Source organism: Hypoxylon trugodes, assembly GCF_022578975.1.
Source record: "Hypoxylon trugodes strain CBS 135444 unplaced genomic scaffold F4822scaffold_3, whole genome shotgun sequence".
Classification (NCBI taxonomy): domain Eukaryota; kingdom Fungi; phylum Ascomycota; class Sordariomycetes; order Xylariales; family Hypoxylaceae; genus Hypoxylon; species Hypoxylon trugodes.
This window is the reverse complement of record NW_026250018.1, coordinates 3731680-3749915: the sequence shown is the minus strand read 5'-3', so window position 1 is coordinate 3749915 and position 18236 is coordinate 3731680. Positions and strand designations below refer to the sequence as shown.

The following is an 18236-nucleotide window of genomic DNA, read 5'->3' as shown; positions in this document are numbered from 1 at the left end:
AGGGAGGTGATCTTATCTCAATATATCCAAGTCACATTCCATGATATCTCGTTCCAACTCCCGATTATCAAATATGATAACCACAGGAGCCAATTGGAGGCTCTGTTCTTACGTATGTGGTTACTTTCGATTTTTGCTTGGTTCTGAAATTGTCCTCGATCGATAACCGACAGTCGACCTATCCGATGTCCCGATCATGATGTGATGGTACCCTTATATAATAGAGTCACCTCGATTTCTACTATATATAAGACCCGCATCCCCATAAAACAGGATTATGGGCCTACTAAATGGTCTGAAGCATCACCAATTACTCGGACATCTCTTTGCCCTACTGGGGACGGTTTTAGCAACCACTCAGAACTACCAACCTTTCATTTCAATACGCCTCCCAATTTCAGATTATAACTTATAATTTCTGAAATGATTCCTCTTATGATAATACTAGCTATTATCGTGGCCCTGGGGGCTACGAATGTTAATGCGGATTTTACGGTATATATTGGAAAGGATAACGACATTACGGATGTGGGAGTTACGTTTAGCTCAAACGAATTGCAAATACACGATCATGCCCTACTCAGTTGCTCGGATATGGGTCATACAGTGTCCATTTCGGCTAGCAACATAAATGATGCCAGTAAAGGCCGATGGGCCTGTGATGGCTGTAGCGCGGATGCTCCGAGGAACTGGATCGTCGACCGATTCGAGATGTATAATCGCGACGACGCTGTGGGGCATGGTACCGATCACCCCTTTCCACTTTTCGACAGAGCTACGGGGGCTGTCAGTAAGTCTACCTTTCTCTATAAGATTTGAGAGTTACTAACGACTAATAGCCCTATATGGGACCGGGGACGGGAACTATGCTATGTTAGACATCAACAACACGTTTCTTGGGACTTGCAATCGACCATCCAAACCCCAGGAGATGGACTGTTGGGAGCTCATTTCAGCAACATTTCTTACGCACGTTTTCACCTGTAAGTTCAAGTCAGACCTGCAGAAGTGGATGGTCTGTATATTAATATGCATAGGTATAAGCGATCTCGTTCCAAATAAGCGACTTTGGGTTCCAGAGTAATATCTGCGAACTCTTGAAGGATTTCAATACTTTGATTTAATCAAAATGGTGGTGATGTATCTTGTCTGCGATCGAGTTTAATATTATTTCTTATTCATTGATTGGGATGTTGTTGGTGGTGTTGGAATGCGATATTTGGCGACGTGGCCAAACCCCTAACAGCTCTCGTGGACGTCATATCATATTAACTTTTCAATTCATTCAGTATCATAATTTCAAGCCCCTAGCCAAAAGCCACCTAGGAGAATGTAAGATATTTCAAGAGTAAAATATACACCTTACCCTTAAACCCTACTGGCCTAATCGAGGAATGTACCAGCGAAAAGCGAGCTTTGATAGGTCGTGATGCTATTAATAGAAGGAATCTGAATTACTAAGCGTTATGGATAGTAAGTCCTTAGGTAACCGTAGAGAAATTTCCTAGACTCCCCAATTTTTCTCTCTTGTCGAGTCAATCTTTTCATTGGTGAGCGGTGACTCAGGGGTGTCTCAGATTGGAAAGCGACTTCCCTTACCCAGCCTAGTACTCAGCAAGAACCAGACAGGAACATTCCGTTGATTGCCAATTTCCCTTCCTTACCCATAGTTTCTAAGGCTAATTGGAGACCTAGATGGACAAAGCTGAGCGGTTCTGCGAGTTTACGTTTGGATGTCTCTTTTTGCCCCCGAGAAAGTCGCACAAAACTAGAGGAAATTAGGCGCAGATTAACTGTCATACGACAGAAACATCGATTTGTCTTTATAAATATGAATTTTACCCTCGCACAGTATCAGGTAAAATAGCGCAATGTTGTACTACTGACCCAGGACTGGCTTCTTGTCCTACCGCACCTATCCTCATTGAGTAAGGAAATTGAGGCGTCTGAAGGATCTTAGGAGTATGTATGCCTTGCCGACATCTCATATTTTAATTTGGGGACAACGATGGCGTTCGCCCAATGGGTAGTGGCTACCGATATAAATACTAACCCTACTCCCTAATCCTGGCCCTTGGTCACACTACTTTGCGCCACAGGGTAACAAAAATCCCTCGCATACCATGTATCACGCCCATCGCTGTATTATGAGCCGGCTGCCGACTTAAATACTATTCTTAGTCGCCTTGCTGTTCACGAAATTGTAACACCAGGAATTGACGGGATCGGCGGTAGATGATATAAGAAAACCGATCGCCATAATGGGATTTCTGGGTGTTTGGGGTATTGTTTCTTTCCCATTAATATTTTGACTATTATACCCTTAAGCCTTGAGCTGGGACGCCCGTCTCATGTAGCGGCGGGTCAAGAGTACAGGGTACATTTCAATCAAGCGTAACCGAACGAGACGAGGCGCCACCGAATACCGCTTAATATCGGGTCAACCTCACCGGTCAATGGCTGCATATGATGGCTTGACGCCACCGGGAGTATTTAATACCACCACAATACACATTCGGGGATCAGGAAACTCCGAACAAAAAGGGTTAACTGCAGAAGCCATCATCGCTATAGCTATCGGAGTACCAGGCATCGTCATTGGCATTTTCACGATATTTCTCATGATTTTAGATTATCGGAAGAAGCAACTAACGTTTTTCGGGAGGCTTTTCAGGCGTGATTGAAAGATTTCGGCGACTAAGTCGGATAGGTCGTTCTTGGGGTAGTCCCGGCCATAAGATCGAGTACTGTTAGCCGCCAGCTTTTACGGCGTGGGTATACATCTCCAGATAGGTTTAAATTCTTTGAACTAATTTAATGTAGGATATATCCGTTTCAAGTTATAGCAGGTGGCACCACAGCAGGCCAGCTCAGTGTCCAATCTCCTGTGTCCCACCGCTGCTCCCATACCTTGGCGATGACTACACTAGCAGGCTCGGGGGTGAAGACGGCGGCTCTACTTTCTATGATAGAGATGCTTTCCTGCGCGCGAGCTTGGAGTTCGGGTGAGGTTGCTTCACATCCAGCAATAAATGCGGGCCAAGCAATACTGGCAGCAAAGTCCTCGTCCTCGATACCCGCATCTACACAAGGTTGCAAGTAATCGAGCGTCTGCTTTACGAGATGCTGCAGCATCATCGCGCTCATGTTATATATACGCCTGTAAAAATAGATGATGACGGCTTGGTGCATCGCCAGGACCATGAACCTTGTGTTTGGGTTTTCGAGAAGATCTTGGCGCTCATCAGTCTGGGGTCTCGCCGGTCCGAGTTGCGCTGCAGGAAGGGTCCATGACCATACACTGTTTTCTAGTGTTTTTATATGGCTCGCTAATGCTGCAGAAACATCTGCATCCTTTTGAGCGATGGATTCCAATCTGGCTTTGCCGTTTGCGGCCGAGATTACCTGGGACAGAAGTGTGATAAGAGACTCGGGGATCCCATAGATTGTGGGAAACAAAGTCTCTTTCCATGTACCTTGAACTTCTAGATGGATGTCATTATACCCCAAGTCCGTTACCTTTTCTTGTTCTGGGTCTAGGCCTAAGGTCAAAGACTCTTCAGCGACGTGGAACTGGCGTAGTGTAACAGCAGACGGGGTCGTTAATTCGAACTGCTCATCCAGATGCTCCTTGAATTCTGTACCAGCCGCGGTGCTCTCGGCCATAATGCGGAGATACGTGTACATGTGGTGAAGGAGGCGGACTTTGAAAGTTTTCTTCGAGTCTAGACCACGAAGGCGGATGAGACGTTCGGCGCCTAAAAGAAGATATTTAAAAGTTTGAGCATTCCCGCGAAGCTATCATGCATTCATCAGTGAGTTTTATCCAAAACATCCCCTGCGATGTGGAAATTCCTTACAACTGTTATTGCGCAGCCTAACATAGCCATCAGTAGTTCCTTATACTTCGATTTGTTTGGCCCGTACATCTCGGTCCGCAGAGCCTGGCGAAGGTGGTCTTTCGCCGTATCTCGATGTTTAGTGCCCAGTTCAAGCCAGCGAGAGGATATGGGATCCGCCTTTTCGGATGTGGCCGTATGAAGCTGAAAAGCACTATTGGCTAATACAGAATATAACACAGCTGAGCGGGTATGAGATGCACGACCAAACAAAGTTATTTCAGCGAAAGTCTCCAACGCGCAAGGCAGAAACAAGATCTGCCACGGCGATTTTCGCTGAGCTTGGATTCTAGACGTGGGCTGCGTGATGCGATGTTTATAGTACCTCAATAGATGCTCCGCCTGATCTAGTGTTCCAGACGAGTCATAATCCCTGATACCCTGACTCCCAAGGGATGGAGTCAATGGTATTATTGCTCTTGCTTCGTCGTCTTCGCCTTCCTGGCGCCTAGGATTAGCTAGACTTTCATTACCGCCCGTCGCCACATTGTCAATCATTGGTTCTATTCCAATTTCGTATTCGGAATCCAGATTCAAGAAATTGGAAGCCTCTAAGCCTGATAACCCCATCAAATTTTGGTGGTCTTGGGATTGATTATTCAAAGAGGGGTCCACAGGGCTTAGGAACATGTCCATATTCATTTCACTGGTGAACTCGACCCAATTTTGCTGGTCGGCTCCTTCGAATTGCTCTTCTCGGTTATGGCAAGTGTCAAGGAACATTGCATAAGAACCCGGGCCAACTGGGTCATCGGGGGTTGACGGCAAGACATCCATAATAGGCTCTGAATGCTTCGCATCGAAAACACTAAACGGACCAAGCACGATATGCTCTGAATAAAGGCGGCCCGCCTCACAGCTTTCACATTTGGAGTCTATTTGGAGTAATAATTCCGTGGCAGAACTCTTGCACATGCTCTCGCTCATGCGCACACTCATCTTACGGCGATAACCTTCTATAAGAAAGTCAGCTTTCATATTGCAAAGCGTGATATACGCGGAATATGAGGGTGACTGATATTTTAAATGAATGGCGGGGGGGGCACCTGCCAGAAAAGAGTGGGTACCTAAAGCCCGCTCCGCGGTTGTTCTTCCGTAACTCCGTAGATGTGGAGACATCGGGGACGGAATCATCGGTAATCCAAAATAATTGTGGCTCGTATCCTTCACAAGTGATACCGACCCGCTTGCAGACCTCACATTCGGGCTTGCCTTCGTCACATTTAGCATGTCTGGTCCGACAGGTTTTGCAACCAGTGAAGGACCGTGACCGCGAAACAGTAGCGTCACCACCCATGCTCACTAAGCGGAACAAAGGTATTGCGAAAACCCGAAATAGTACCGGCTGAACGAAGTTGGTGGGTATGAAGTCTAGGAAAGACCTTCCATAAGTGTTGTTATATCGCACGCCATATGTTGGAAGTTCACCGCGGCGTTGAATATTTGTTTTGTAGGAAAGTGAGGGGAAGAAAAAGGAGGGACACGACTAGGGTGGGACTCACTAACGACGGCGTTGATATCGCGCCCCACTTGGGTCCTCATCAAGCCGAAATGGAAAAGGAAAGTTTCCCCGGCCATACAACACCCGGAATTTACATGGTAAGTAAACTGTCTATATTCTTCTCGGGCTACGATGATCTCGCGCATTATGTAAGCTCTCCTATTTTCCAACTCGGTCTTTCAGAGAAGTACCTAGGTACCTATCAAGGTAGTTACTACAAGTAAATAGTGACAAAGACACATCTCGTAAGTAATCGTCTAAGCACTCGATATCGAAACTTTCGACGTTGGGATTTACTACCGTCACCAAAACTATCTTCCCTCCACTAACTATCATGATAGCATTACAAGACGGACGGGCCATTTTACGAGCCGTACGATGGCGCCCGTCAGCACGATGCTCAAGGGGATTTTCCAGCACCATACAACGGAAGCGCACATCATTATTTCCAGATGAACCTGATCGTCCTGGAGTACAAACTCCCGTCCCGGGACCTCGCTCGCAGGCCGCTCTGAAGGTACTGGATCAAGTATTCGACGTTCGCAGTGCGAATATGTTGGTAGACTACAATAAATCAGTCGGGAACTAGTACGTCACGCGTTTGCTCCAGTAGGGACTCTAACAGTTATATCTAATATACGTAGCGTGGTTGACGGTGATGGCAATAAATTATTAGATGTGTATGTATATACTAAGCTACCGTTCTGGCACTCCAATCACGACAGTTCAGCCAGTTGACAAGGTGAACAGTTTTGCTCAAATAGCATCTATACCTCTAGGATACAATAATCCGTATCTTGCCAAGGTGGCTTCATCACCCGAAATGGTTTCAGCAATAATCAACCGACCCGCCATAGGAAACTTCCCTTCGACAAAATGGTCTGAGATACTGTCCACCGGGCTTCTCCGGGCAGCACCGAAGGGCTTAAATCAAGTGTTCACTGCAACAACAGGTTCTGATGCGAATGAAACTGCATACAAGGCGGCTTTTATTTGGCGTCGTACCCAAGAGCGTGGCAATGCTACGTTTAGTGATGCGGAGATCAGTTCTGCAATGCAGAATAAGGCTCCCGGAGCCCCAGAATATTCCATTCTTAGCTTCAATGGAGGCTTCCATGGGCGGCTATTCGGTAGCCTATCCACCACTCGAAGCAAACCAATTCATAAATTGGATATTCCGGCTTTTGACTGGCCTCAGGCTCCATTTCCTAAGTTAAAATATCCTTTAGCTAAACACGAAGCGGAAAACGCAGCTGAGGAACAACGGTGCCTCCGCGAAACCGAGAGGATCATCGACTCCTTTCCCAAACCAGTAGTGGCTGTGGTTGTAGAACCAATTCAATCAGAGGGTGGCGACAACCACGCATCACCTGCCTTCTTCCAGGGGTTACGAGACTTAACTGCACGGAAAGGCGTCCTACTGATTGTTGACGAAGTACAAACAGGAGTGGGGGCAACGGGCAAGTTCTGGGCGCATGAACACTGGAACTTAAAAACACCCCCGGATATCGTCACTTTCTCGAAGAAAGCTCAAGCCGCTGGTTTCTATTACCGCGATACTTCTTTAAGGCCAAATCTACCGTACAGACAATTTAATACTTGGATGGGCGATCCCGCAAGAGCGCTCCTTTTCCGTGGTTTGTATAACGAGATCGAAAGACTCAACTTGGTGCAGAAAATGGCGGAAGTGGGGCAATATCTTTACGGCAAGCTGGAAGAACTGGCCCGCAAGTACCCTAAGGAACTCCTCGACCTTCGTGGCAAGGATCGCGGGACTTTCATCGCTTGGGATAGTCCGCGAAGGGATGAAGTGATTAAGCTCGCAAAGCAAAAGGGGCTAAACATAGGGGGATGTGGGGAAAGAACTATTCGGTTACGGCCGATGCTCATCTTCGAAAAACAACATGGTAAGTACCTACATCCTCGTCTCCATAGAACGAATTCCTATGGATGTGTAACTAACACATTCCTTCGTAGCCGATATCCTTCTTGGTATACTCGACAGTATCTTCGCAAAGGGATAGTTGACGTAATAGCGGTCTAGCTGCGATCTAGAGCCTGGCAGGGACTTGGGCTGTAAGTAATACCATTAGCTTAGCTACTTGATGAATTGGAAGGTTTCCCCGACAGTCCCACCCATCTATCGTAAATGATATCGAATATTGTGGGGACGGCGGGGTCAGAAGGGCCATGGTGTTCTTTCATCTAAGTATTCGACCCATTGAAGCTATCTCATGCGTCTTATGGATTACTTTAATAATAGGAAGTTGTGATATACTCGACGTATTCAGGTACTCAACTTCTTGAAGGTCTTGTCAGTGATCAGGGTTGCCATCAGAATAGTTCTGTGGGAGGAAATGGCTAAAATATTTCTGTAGGAAGCAACGAACACCCCTGTCATACTAAGTACCAGACTTACAACTGCTTACACTTTGGGGCAGGACAGGCGCCTCCGGGTACATCGGCGGCCAGGTTCTCTATGAATTATCCCAGAGTGGTATCAAGCATACCATCGCCGCGCTTGTCCGTGGAAACGAAAATGCCAGGATCATATCTAGCAAATTTCCTGAGGTAGAGCTCGTACAGGGAAGCCTAGACGATATCGATATCATCAGAGATAATGCATCGAAAGCAGACATCATCCTGCGTTAGTCTTCTTGATATCATAACTTATACCAGCTTATCCTGACATCGTAAACAGACCTTGCTCACAACAAGCATTTGAAGAGCGTGGAAACTATTCACAAGGCGCTATCGCAGCGTAAAGAATCCAGTCCTGGTTTGTGTTTCTGTTTTATAATTGGTATTTATAATACTATGTTAGTCCTGACGCGTTATTGCCAATAGCATATTGGGTTCAAGTGTCTGGTGCCTCTGCCTTAGCTGTAGGCGACATCTCGTCACCATCCTTTGTTGCAGGATCCGCCTCTTCGATTGTCTATGACGACTTGAAAAAGGCGTCGGAGATTCGCGACTTGATACGAGCACATAAGAGCAGCAGGGTGGTCGATAATTATATACTAGACGTGGCTGAACAGAACCCTGGAATCAAGACTGCATTGATCTTCCCGCCTATCATCTATGGAAAAGGTCAGGGACCGGTGAACCAGCGCAGTGTCCAAATCCCCAACCTCGCTAAGGTTACACTGGAAAGGGGTAAAGGGGTGCAGGTGGGAGAGGGCTTAAGCAAGTGGAGCAATGTGCATATAAAAGACCTGGGCAAGCTCGTTTCAAAACTAGTCCACGAAGCTTCCCAGGGGAACAATAGCGGTGATATTTGGTCTGGGAATGGCATTTACCTTACCGGAGTTGGAGAAATTGTAAGTAAATGTTTCAAGTGTCGTTCGTTGTTCGGCTTAGACTAACGTATTCTCACAAGGCTTTTGGGGAGATATCTCAAAGAGTCGTAGAGAGTGCGGTATCTCAGGGTTTATTAGATTCGGGAGCTAAGGTTGAAAAAGTAGATGGACCCCTGGCTGATATCATACTTCCAGCTGGGTCGGTCTTCTATGGAACGAATGCCAGGGGCCTAGGTTCACGGGCTATGGGACTACTAGGATGGAAACCGCAGAGCACGAGTCTAGAAGAGGAGATCCCTCGAGCTGTAGCAGAGGAGGCGGGTAGGCAGGCTTGAGTGTGGGTGAATGGAATCGCTGTAGATCTCACTTAACCCTAACCCTAGCCCCTAATCCTTGACCCTAGGCTCCTAACCCCAAATCCGACTTCTTTATGTAAGCGTCCATCAACAAAGTTGGATTATCTAAGAAAGCCACATTACATAACCCACTCACATAAGACATCTATATTGATTAGGTAAGAAACTTACATAATACCATATCACCACAAAGATTACCTAATAGCCATGTGTATTATCTAAGCCTTTACTACCCCGCCCCCCTTTAATTATGGAAACCATCTTGACTGAGGGGTAGGATCATACATAAGCCGTTCTGTATCCCCTCTGCCCCTACAGAACCCCGACCTTCGCTATTCAAAACAAGATACTAGCCCGGCCATTGTATCAATAAGCGTATTTTAAATACGTCAAGTCATTCGATTTGTAATGGTAACCCATTCGCTTATCTTATTAAAAACTTTCGATAGTGTCTATTTTTTGAGACTCGAGATAAGTAAATTAAATGGAAATCATCGTACGTTGCTGAGAATGGAAAGTTTCCGCGCCGAGTAGATCCACCCATTAACAGTACCCACTAAATCACCAACCCGCTTCTAAAGTAGTCAGGAGGTCCTCGATCACCAGACAGGCACCTTCCTTGGATGCTAGAGGTGATAACTTCCCTCTTTCCAATTGCCTAACTGCATGATAGATCGAAGCCCCGTAGATCGCTCCTTCTCTACGTAAGCGGGTAGGCACCCGGATACGGAATCATACTCGGGTAGTAGCAACCTTCTCCGAACGAAGACAGCAACGTTCCGTCCCGGAAATACATAGAACCCAATAATCCGATAAGATATTCGGAACCTCAATGTTATCGTAACACTTTATAATTGTCTAAACTGAGCGAATAAGTTCCGTCTTTTTGAAAGTTGCTCGAGGGGCTTGAACTTGCCCGATTATCAAAAATCATGGCGTCCGCTCCTTTTATCGACTTGGTGGCTCCGAATGGAGTCAAATACGCCCAACCGACGGGCCTATTCATCAATAACGAATTTCTCCTATCAGCCGATGGGAGCAGCGTAGACTCAATTGATCCAGCGTTAGTCCCCCCTACCTTCAAAAGTCTAGATTTATGAGCTTTGTATCCTTCTTAAATCAGCTAAAGCTGACTCCTTTTAGCACCGAAGAAAAGATAGCGACTGTACAAGCTGCGAGCGTCGCAGATGTTGATAATGCGGTCAAAGCAGCTCGTAAAGCACTTAAGGGTCCTTCTTGGAAACTACTCTCGGCTTCAGACCGCGGAGCTCTCCTCTACAAGCTCGCGGACCTTATCGAAGAGAATCGCGAGCTTTTTGCTACTATAGATGCATGGGATAATGGTAAGTTGTTCCCCATAACGCGAAACCTCTACTCCTTGAGTCGCGGCCCGAGTGATATGAGTAAATACCATTGACAATAAATTGTATTTAGGCAAAACCTACCTCGAGGCACTAGAAAACGACCTCGTAGAGGCCGTAGGTGTGATCCGCTATTATGCTGGGTGGGCAGACAAAGTCTTCGGCCAGACTATTAGTACCACCCATCAGAAATTTGCCTACACGATTCGCCAACCGGTAGGAGTGGTAGCGCAAATAATTCCATGGAATTATCCTCTCTCAATGGCAACTTGGAAGTTAGGGCCGGCCCTTGCTTGTGGAAATACGGTAGTTCTCAAAACAGCAGAGCAAACTCCATTGAGTATCCTTGTTTTAGGGACTTTGGTCAAAAAAGCAGGGTTCCCTCCTGGTGTGGTTAACTTCTTGAATGGTCTAGGGAATGTGACGGGGTCTGTCCTGGTGAGTCACCCCCTGGTGGACAAGGTTGCCTTTACTGGCAGTACTGCAACTGCAAGCGCTATCATGGGCGCTGCCGCAAAGACTCTTAAGAATATTAGCCTCGAGACAGGAGGAAAATCACCATTGATTGTCTTTGAAGACGCCGAGATGGAACAGGCTGTCAAGTGGTCGCACCTAGGCATTATGTCGAACCAGGGTCAAATTTGTACCGCGACGTCACGGATACTAGTCCACGAGCGAGTGTACGATGAATTCCTGGCTAAATTTCTCGAAACTACTAAGAGTACAAGTAAAGTTGGGAATCAATGGGGTAAAGATACTTATCAGGGACCCCAAGTATCTAAAGCCCAGTACCAGCGTGTGTTGGATTACGTAAACATTGGGAAAGGCGAGGGGGCCACCCTCGCATTTGGCGGAGAGCCTCTCAATATCAATAGTAACGGCAAGGGGCTTTATGTTAGCCCAACGGTATTTACAAACGTTTCTCCATCGATGCGCATCTGGCAGGAAGAAGTATTCGGTCCATTTGTCGTTATCTCAAAGTTCGCCGACGAGGATCAAGCCGTAGCTCTTGCAAACGACACCACATACGGACTGGGAGCTGCCGTTTTTACGACTAATCTCGAAAGAGCGCATCGCGTTGCCGCTGAGATTGAAGCGGGCATGGTGTGGGTCAATAGTAGCCAAGACTGTGACCCGAGAGTGCCGTTCGGCGGTGTGAAGCAAAGTGGAATCGGTCGGGAGCTTGGTGAAGCGGGTTTAGAGGCGTACACGCAAATCAAGGCCATCCATGTAAATATGGGCAACAGACTCTAGAATATCCAGATAGCCGTGTTTTGAGGGTAAGGAATCCCTTTTCCGACCGTCAACTGAGTCGAATTATCCGGCTCATCGCCCCTATTTCATGATTACGTAATTGTCACACTTGGGAGTGAATGTTAGAATAATCCAGTACCGGCAAGTTTCAAAGCCTTAACCGCTGAATACCTAGGTACACCGATGTAATTCGAGATTTGATAAACAGTGAGAGGCGTTGAGTATGGACACAAATTTCGAAGTTCACCAAACACGCGACAAGATACTTAATTTCATCTTGTTTCGTTGTGTAAGATTGTCAGTTTCTTAGTAGCTATCTCAACATCGTCTAACCAACCCAAATCCTTATACAGTTTTCACCCCAGCATTCTGTAGAAGGAGCGCTAACTTGCCTCTCAGGTCCTTATTCAATAATGAAAAAGGCTTCCGCAGGCCTCCTGTCGTCCAACCCCGTAACTCCATACCCGTCTTAACAGCAGAAGAATAGTTGTGGGACTCAAGGAACTTGCAAATTGGAAATATCTTCGACCACAGCTCCCTTCCCCGTTTAAGGTCACCTTTAACCGCCAACGCATCCCAGAGTTCCATAGACAGTTCTGGGATGATATTGGTGGCTCCCCATACAGATCCCTTAGCTCCGGCTGCAAGTCCGTAGAAAGTAAGGGTGTCCCAGCCGTTGAATGTAATAATGGCATTATGATGGTGGAAGAGGAGCTCTGTCAGAGCGGGTCCATTACCGGAGGTATCCTTCATATACTTGACTCCGATATCCGATAGAGACGCAATTTGCTCGGGGTCGAGGGTGACACCAGTCGCAGAAGGGATGTTATAATATACTATCGGCAATTTGCTGGCGACATGAACTTCTTGGAGTAACTCTCGTAGCTGCTCAATGTTCGGCGCGTCGTAAAAAGGTGGCACGACCATCAAAGCTGCTGCGCCCGCTTTTGCGGCGTGTTCTGCAAGTTCCACACTGCTCGCCGTAGATAACCCGCCGATCCCCGCAACAACAGGTACACGGCCGGCTGCCGACTTGACGACTTGTTCTATGAGAAATTTGCGCTCTTCGGTGCTAAGCGCTGTGAACTCGCCCGTGCTGCCACCAGGAACCAATCCATGTACCCCAGCATTGATAAGGCGGTTCACATGTTCATCTAACGCGACCATATCGATGGATTTCTGATTTTCTGTGTAAGGAGTTATGAGGGCGACTAGGATACCTTTGAGTTCTTGGGTTGCCATGTCGAAAGATTTGATACAAGTAACAGATAGTATAATGCTCAATGTGTTGGTTATTTCTCTTAGAAAAGGGGTATTATAGGGCTGTGCAATTATCCCTGGCAAAACTGAGAACTTTTAAAGGGTTTAATATTCACATTATGATTTTTCTAGTAATATCATAATTCAAGATATTTCCATTCATCGAATTCATTACCGTTTCCTCATATGCGTCATCGGATCCGCCTTCGCTTGAGTAGGGCACTCGTGCTCACTTGCCTTACTTTAGATAGGTAATTGGGAAGGCCTCCCCGATATGTCCAAGTCCCCTAAATCTATTTCATTTTGAGGAGTAAGCCCCTAGTTCTTTCGGTAACGTGGGGGACTCTACTAGTGCCGCGTTAACCTTCCCATTCGTAAGGCAGGATTTGTTTCACTTGACTCAATCTAGGATAATAGGTTTATTAGGATTAAATAGTAGTGTAGAAAAATGTATTAATCAACTGATTTGTTTTAGGCACTTCGTCGGTAACGTGAAGCGAAACTCTCGGCTGATATGATAATAACTATTGCACTGCTAGGCCGGATAACTATAGTGGGGTTAGCGGCTGTGCGCTCTGGCCCAGCAGCGCCAACTCCCCTATAAATCAGTTGGTTAGGTGACCAAGCCCAAGTAGTACAGAAATAATAGGATAAAATAACTTGGAAAGCTAGGTGGTAAACTATTCGTTAAGTAATTCAATTTCTTCTAATAAGTTGAATAGTTCCCACGGATAGGTTAAAAGCTCAATGAGTCGATGATCAGGTTAATATTCTAATTAAACATACCTGGGTAGCCACAACTTACATGTAGGCGTCGCTTCACCGTAGGCTACCGAGGACCTGTTAACGAAGAGGGAAAGAGGGGCGGTACGATAGGCGGTAGTGTACTGAAACACGCTGTAATCGTAGGGAGCTTTGGGTGTTATAAGCGCTAAACATTTAACGATCATGTTCGGCTCAAAAGGTCTTTATTTCGTCAAGAGGGCGAGGATTATAATTACAGTGAGACTTAGCGCTATACTCCTCGTAAATATCCGCCTAACTAGACCCTAAACCCGCTAAAGCTTCTAAGTAGATTTCCAACCCAACTACAGAATAAACAATACGCCTTCACGTCTTAAAGTCTAGCTAGAATACCTTCCGAGTTGAGATAAGTAATATGCGCTCTGGTAATATCTTTAATAGTCCGACAACTGCAAGATGAGCTTGGTCAGTATTAGTGGACATCTAGATAAAAAATAGGTACATACCCTGCTAATGCCATCGCTATCTTGAATTCATCCCGGAGAATTTGAATCGCGAGCTCAACACCTTCCTGTCCGCCGTACTATGATGAGATTAGCATATTGAGACTATCAATAGGTAATTGGTCACTCACTGCAAGACCCCATATAGGTATTCTGCCTACAAAGCAGAACGAAGCGCCCATTGCCAAAGCCTTGAAGATATCCGTGCCTCGTCTAATGCCTCCATCAACCGCAATGGGTATTCGCCCCGCTGCAGCAACTGCGCATTCTCTTAGTGCATCTAAGGTCGCTGGAACACCGTCTAATTGACGGCCTCCATGATTTGATACCACAACGCCATCTAAACCATGTTGAACAGCTAGTTGAACGTCTTCAGCACAGTAAACTCCTTTAATCCAAACTTGTAACTTCGTGTTAGCTCGGAGCCATGGGATCGCCGAATCCCAATCTAACGAAGGATCAAAATCGTGATTCTGAGCCTCTTTGGTTTCGCGTTCCGCTCCTCTGAGTTCGGACTTTCCGTCTGATAGGAGATTTGGCCAGGTTAGACCATCTGGGAGTAAGAAACCGTTTCGATATTCATTCAGGCGACGACCGAGGAGAGGGGTATCTACAGACACGAAGACAGCGGAATATCCGGCCGCTTTTTAAGCTGTTAGAATCGGTGTCGCACGTCCATATCACAACTTAGAATGCATTGATACCTTCTGCTCGTCTTAGTATCTGAAGACTAGTTTCACGGTCCTTCAAGACACATAGTTGCATTATATACGGGTTCCCCGTCCCCTGAGCTGCTACTGTCTCCAGCGATTCAGTCGCATATGAAGATAGTCCCATGCAGAGATTAAATTTAGCTGCTGCGCGTGAAACTGCGGCCTCTCCATCAGGATGCGCCAGTTTGTGCATCGCTGCTGGGCTGAAGCCCAGCGGTAAGCCTGTCTTCTTTCCAAATATTTCACCAGATAGGTCGATGTTGTCAACATTGACAAGAATCCTTGGCTTAATTTTATAGCGGTCATAAGCGGCCTCGTTATCTTTCAGGCTGTTGATCGTTAGCGGTGAGGCGCTAATTATAGGAGTTAATTAGCAAGCTTGGGGGGCTTACGTCACTAAATCCATAGCGCCTTCGTTAAAGTAATCTAGCAGATAGAATTAACAATTACAACAAGAACATCTCAAATATTGACAATGAGGCAAGAGAGTATAAAATTCTCACCTCGATACATCACCGGAATTTTTCGACACCCCAACTCCTTCAAATCCGCGATGGTATGAACGCTTGGATCATAGGAAACACCTCTGTTTGCCATGGTGGATGTTAGGTGCTAAAAGTTTAGGCCTAAGATAAGTAAATAGCCCCTATTAGAATGCCTAATTGTCATAATCCTAAAGTGCCTTTATTCTTTAAAAATTAAGCCTTTTCGGCAAGACGCACCTACATATGAATCAAATATATTATACACAAGACGCAAAAAGATTATAAGCAATAACAGGTGATCGCATGATAAACTTCCTACCGAACCGGTGGACTCGAATAATTGCGACCCCGACTCGCGAGATTCTAGCCCCCAACGGATCGGGGCGGGATTACTTACCTATTCCAACAACCCCAATACGCGGTGGGGCACCCTGGACGGGAAAAGGTTCCCTTATAGTTACAGGGGGGAGCTCTAGGGACTCCTAGTACCTCTTGTTGATGCAACTTTTCACGGGGATGGATCACTGACAATACGACAATATGTCTGTTCTTATTGGTTGATTATAGTCTACTCAATTATTGACATACTCCTCGAAGTTGAAAAGAAACGAGATCACATATCACTATTACTATATTTCTCGCCGTAGGTACGCCAGTAGGCCGTCCGCTAGGCGGCATTTAATGCCCCTAATATCCAGATCTCTACACACAAATACGCTGTAATCTTGGCACGTTTCTGTACCTAGGTACATCAAACACCCAACTTCTCCTGCTTATCAACTCAATGGAATGAAAAAAATAATGATATATATAAAGTTAATACAGACAAATGCATGTAAGCTGCTAAGCATATAAAAAACAATGATAGGAAGTGAGGATGTGGTTGGGAGCTGGGCAGAGAAAAGACCCTCAACCAACACGAAAACTCGAGACCAACATCAAAACCAAAAACCTTTTTAAGAAAAGTTAGCCATAAATGTAGACCTTCGGATTTTAATAAACCGCTGCCATTGCAGTCATGATTGGAAAAGTCTTGCGGGGTTGTACCCTGACCTATATTGCTTGGAGCATTGCTTGTTTAGAAGCCAATGTTCGCAAAGCTTGATAGTTCAAGGTGCCTATCGTACGCCTACCTATTGACTCAAATAACGTATTTTGGATTATTTTCCAGCCTCATGTTTGGAAAATTCTAGACAGGCTTCCTTTGAAATGGTCTTCTTAGCCGCGATTCGTGCGCTTCTCCCGTCGAGGATGGTTTGTTGCTGAACGAGCAGATATTCATGTACAATTGGGACCGGTTTGGGCCCTCATTTCGCCCATGGCCATCAATCTGCACTTCGCCGACCCGGATACTATCCACAACATTGTAAACCGACGCGGTGACTTCCAACGGCCCACCAAAGAGTTGAGTGAGTTTGCTCGCAATTAAACGTAGAAGAACACTACTTATTAGATACACAGAATTGCTAGAGCTTTATGGACCTTGTATTTCGACGGCGAAATGGGACGATTGGCCTCGTCATCGCAAAGTGATGGCCACACCATTCAATGAGACCATCATGAAATTCGTCTGGGAAGAGTCGGTTCGCCAGACCAAAGGGATGGTACAGTTATGGGCCAGCGCGTCTACCACAGGAGTCGCAAGTTACCAAAAAGATACGCGAACACTTTCACTCAACGTACTGGCAGCAACCGGCTTCCGAAAACTGTACGATTTCCGTGGCTCTACTGAACCTATAATCGACGAAATTGGGAGTTACCGCGATTCTCTTCAGACCGTCCTTGATAATATCATTCTGTTAATGCTGGTTCCCTTCCGTGTTCTGTGCATGATGCCTGGGAATTGGGCTAGAATCGGCAACGCAGGCATCGTTTTCAAGCAACACATGGCGAAGATGCTTGATGATGAGATCACGGCGCTCAATCAAGGCAAATCTGGGTCTGGTGGTATCATGTCGACCTTCGTACGTGCCGCCGACATGCACCGAGCCGACCATGAAAATAGTAAAAAGGGGCTCTCAATCGACGAGATCTTTGGCAACCCCTTCGTCATCAACTTCGCAGGCCATGATACTACCGCCAACACGTTGGCGTTCGCTATGCTTCTTCTAGCAGCCTATCTAGAAGTGCAAGACTGGCTAGCAGCTGAATCCGCTACTGTTACTAGAGGTCAACCTGTAGAGGCGTGCGACTATAAGGAAATCTTCCCGCGACTCGAGCGTTGCCGCGCCGTTATTTACGAAACATTACGTCTATATCCACCCGTACCTGCATTACCATCAATTGCCTCCAACGGGACGCAGAAATTAGACGTCGGTGACGGGACCCTTTGCATTCCGGAGGGAACAAACCTCACTGTTAACTTACGGGCTATGCAAGTGCACCCACAATATTGGTCCGACGGAGTAGCATGGCGACCATCACGATGGATCCTGGGCCCTGCACCTGCAGACTCGCCCACGGCCGAACAGTTATCTAAGGAGCAATTCTTTGTCCCAAGTAAACAGATCTTTTTCCCATGGGGTGAAGGACCACAGATCTGCCCGGGCAAGAAGTTTGCAGAAGTGGAGACGGTTGCTGTGATGGCATACCTGTTTAAAGCACATCGTTTGGAGGTAAAGAAGCATACTGGAGAAACTGATAGTGAGGTGCGCAAGAGGATTGACGATTGTCTTGATGATATGGATCTAGAAATGCTCGTTCGACTGCGAGATGCGTATAGGGTTACTCTTATTTGTGAAGAAGCATGACGGGTCCCTCAACTTGTTTATACCTAGGTAGGTACCTATGTAGGCAGTCAAAAAGGTACACATATTATTGGATTTAGTACTAATAATAAGGCTTGATAGATGGATACCCCG

The 18236-nt window shown here is 46.2% G+C and overlaps 7 protein-coding genes across 7 annotated transcripts; 4 read left to right on the top strand and 3 right to left on the bottom strand.

Annotated features, from left to right (window-relative positions):
- Positions 1–312: 312 nt before the first annotated feature.
- Positions 313–1768, top strand: F4822DRAFT_190700 (uncharacterized protein). Its single transcript, XM_051453557.1, has 3 exons — positions 313–790; positions 840–983; positions 1038–1768. The coding sequence occupies exons 1-3, from the start codon at positions 424–426 to the stop codon at positions 1082–1084; spliced, it is 558 nt and encodes a 185-aa protein (XP_051317365.1). The 5' UTR covers positions 313–423; the 3' UTR covers positions 1085–1768.
- Positions 1769–2729: 961 nt separating this feature from the next.
- F4822DRAFT_190619 (fungal-specific transcription factor domain-containing protein) lies at positions 2730–5377 on the bottom strand. Its single transcript, XM_051453556.1, has 3 exons — positions 4950–5377; positions 3861–4855; positions 2730–3798 (listed from the first exon to the last, which is right to left on the bottom strand). Exons 1-3 carry the CDS (start codon positions 5194–5196, stop codon positions 2836–2838), a joined length of 2205 nt encoding a protein of 734 aa, XP_051317364.1. The 5' UTR covers positions 5197–5377; the 3' UTR covers positions 2730–2835.
- Positions 5378–5532: 155 nt separating this feature from the next.
- On the top strand, positions 5533–7424 carry F4822DRAFT_436809 (4-aminobutyrate aminotransferase; the record flags this gene model as incomplete). Its single annotated transcript, XM_051462342.1, has 4 exons — positions 5533–5549; positions 5818–5988; positions 6151–7307; positions 7378–7424. 4 exons carry the CDS (start codon positions 5533–5535, stop codon positions 7422–7424), a joined length of 1392 nt encoding a protein of 463 aa, XP_051317363.1.
- A 1928-nt stretch (positions 7425–9352) lies between these two features.
- Positions 9353–11765, top strand: F4822DRAFT_397176 (aldehyde dehydrogenase). Its single transcript, XM_051457599.1, has 3 exons — positions 9353–10118; positions 10199–10398; positions 10490–11765. Exons 1-3 carry the CDS (start codon positions 9988–9990, stop codon positions 11668–11670), a joined length of 1512 nt encoding a protein of 503 aa, XP_051317362.1. The 5' UTR covers positions 9353–9987; the 3' UTR covers positions 11671–11765.
- A 192-nt stretch (positions 11766–11957) lies between these two features.
- On the bottom strand, positions 11958–12912 carry F4822DRAFT_442524 (uncharacterized protein; the record flags this gene model as incomplete). The annotated part of the gene is made up of 1 exon (XM_051462994.1): positions 11958–12912. One exon carries the CDS (start codon positions 12910–12912, stop codon positions 12016–12018), a length of 897 nt encoding a protein of 298 aa, XP_051317361.1. The 3' UTR covers positions 11958–12015.
- A 954-nt stretch (positions 12913–13866) lies between these two features.
- On the bottom strand, positions 13867–15611 carry F4822DRAFT_190516 (FMN-dependent dehydrogenase). Its single transcript, XM_051453555.1, has 6 exons — positions 15394–15611; positions 15283–15316; positions 14882–15219; positions 14309–14820; positions 14181–14257; positions 13867–14123 (listed from the first exon to the last, which is right to left on the bottom strand). Exons 1-6 carry the CDS (start codon positions 15485–15487, stop codon positions 14048–14050), a joined length of 1131 nt encoding a protein of 376 aa, XP_051317360.1. The 5' UTR covers positions 15488–15611; the 3' UTR covers positions 13867–14047.
- Positions 15612–16693: 1082 nt separating this feature from the next.
- F4822DRAFT_427439 (putative cytochrome P450) lies at positions 16694–18125 on the top strand (the record flags this gene model as incomplete). The annotated part of the gene is made up of 2 exons (XM_051460737.1): positions 16694–16784; positions 16837–18125. The coding sequence occupies 2 exons, from the start codon at positions 16694–16696 to the stop codon at positions 18123–18125; spliced, it is 1380 nt and encodes a 459-aa protein (XP_051317359.1).
- Between the last annotated feature and the right edge of the window lie 111 nt (positions 18126–18236).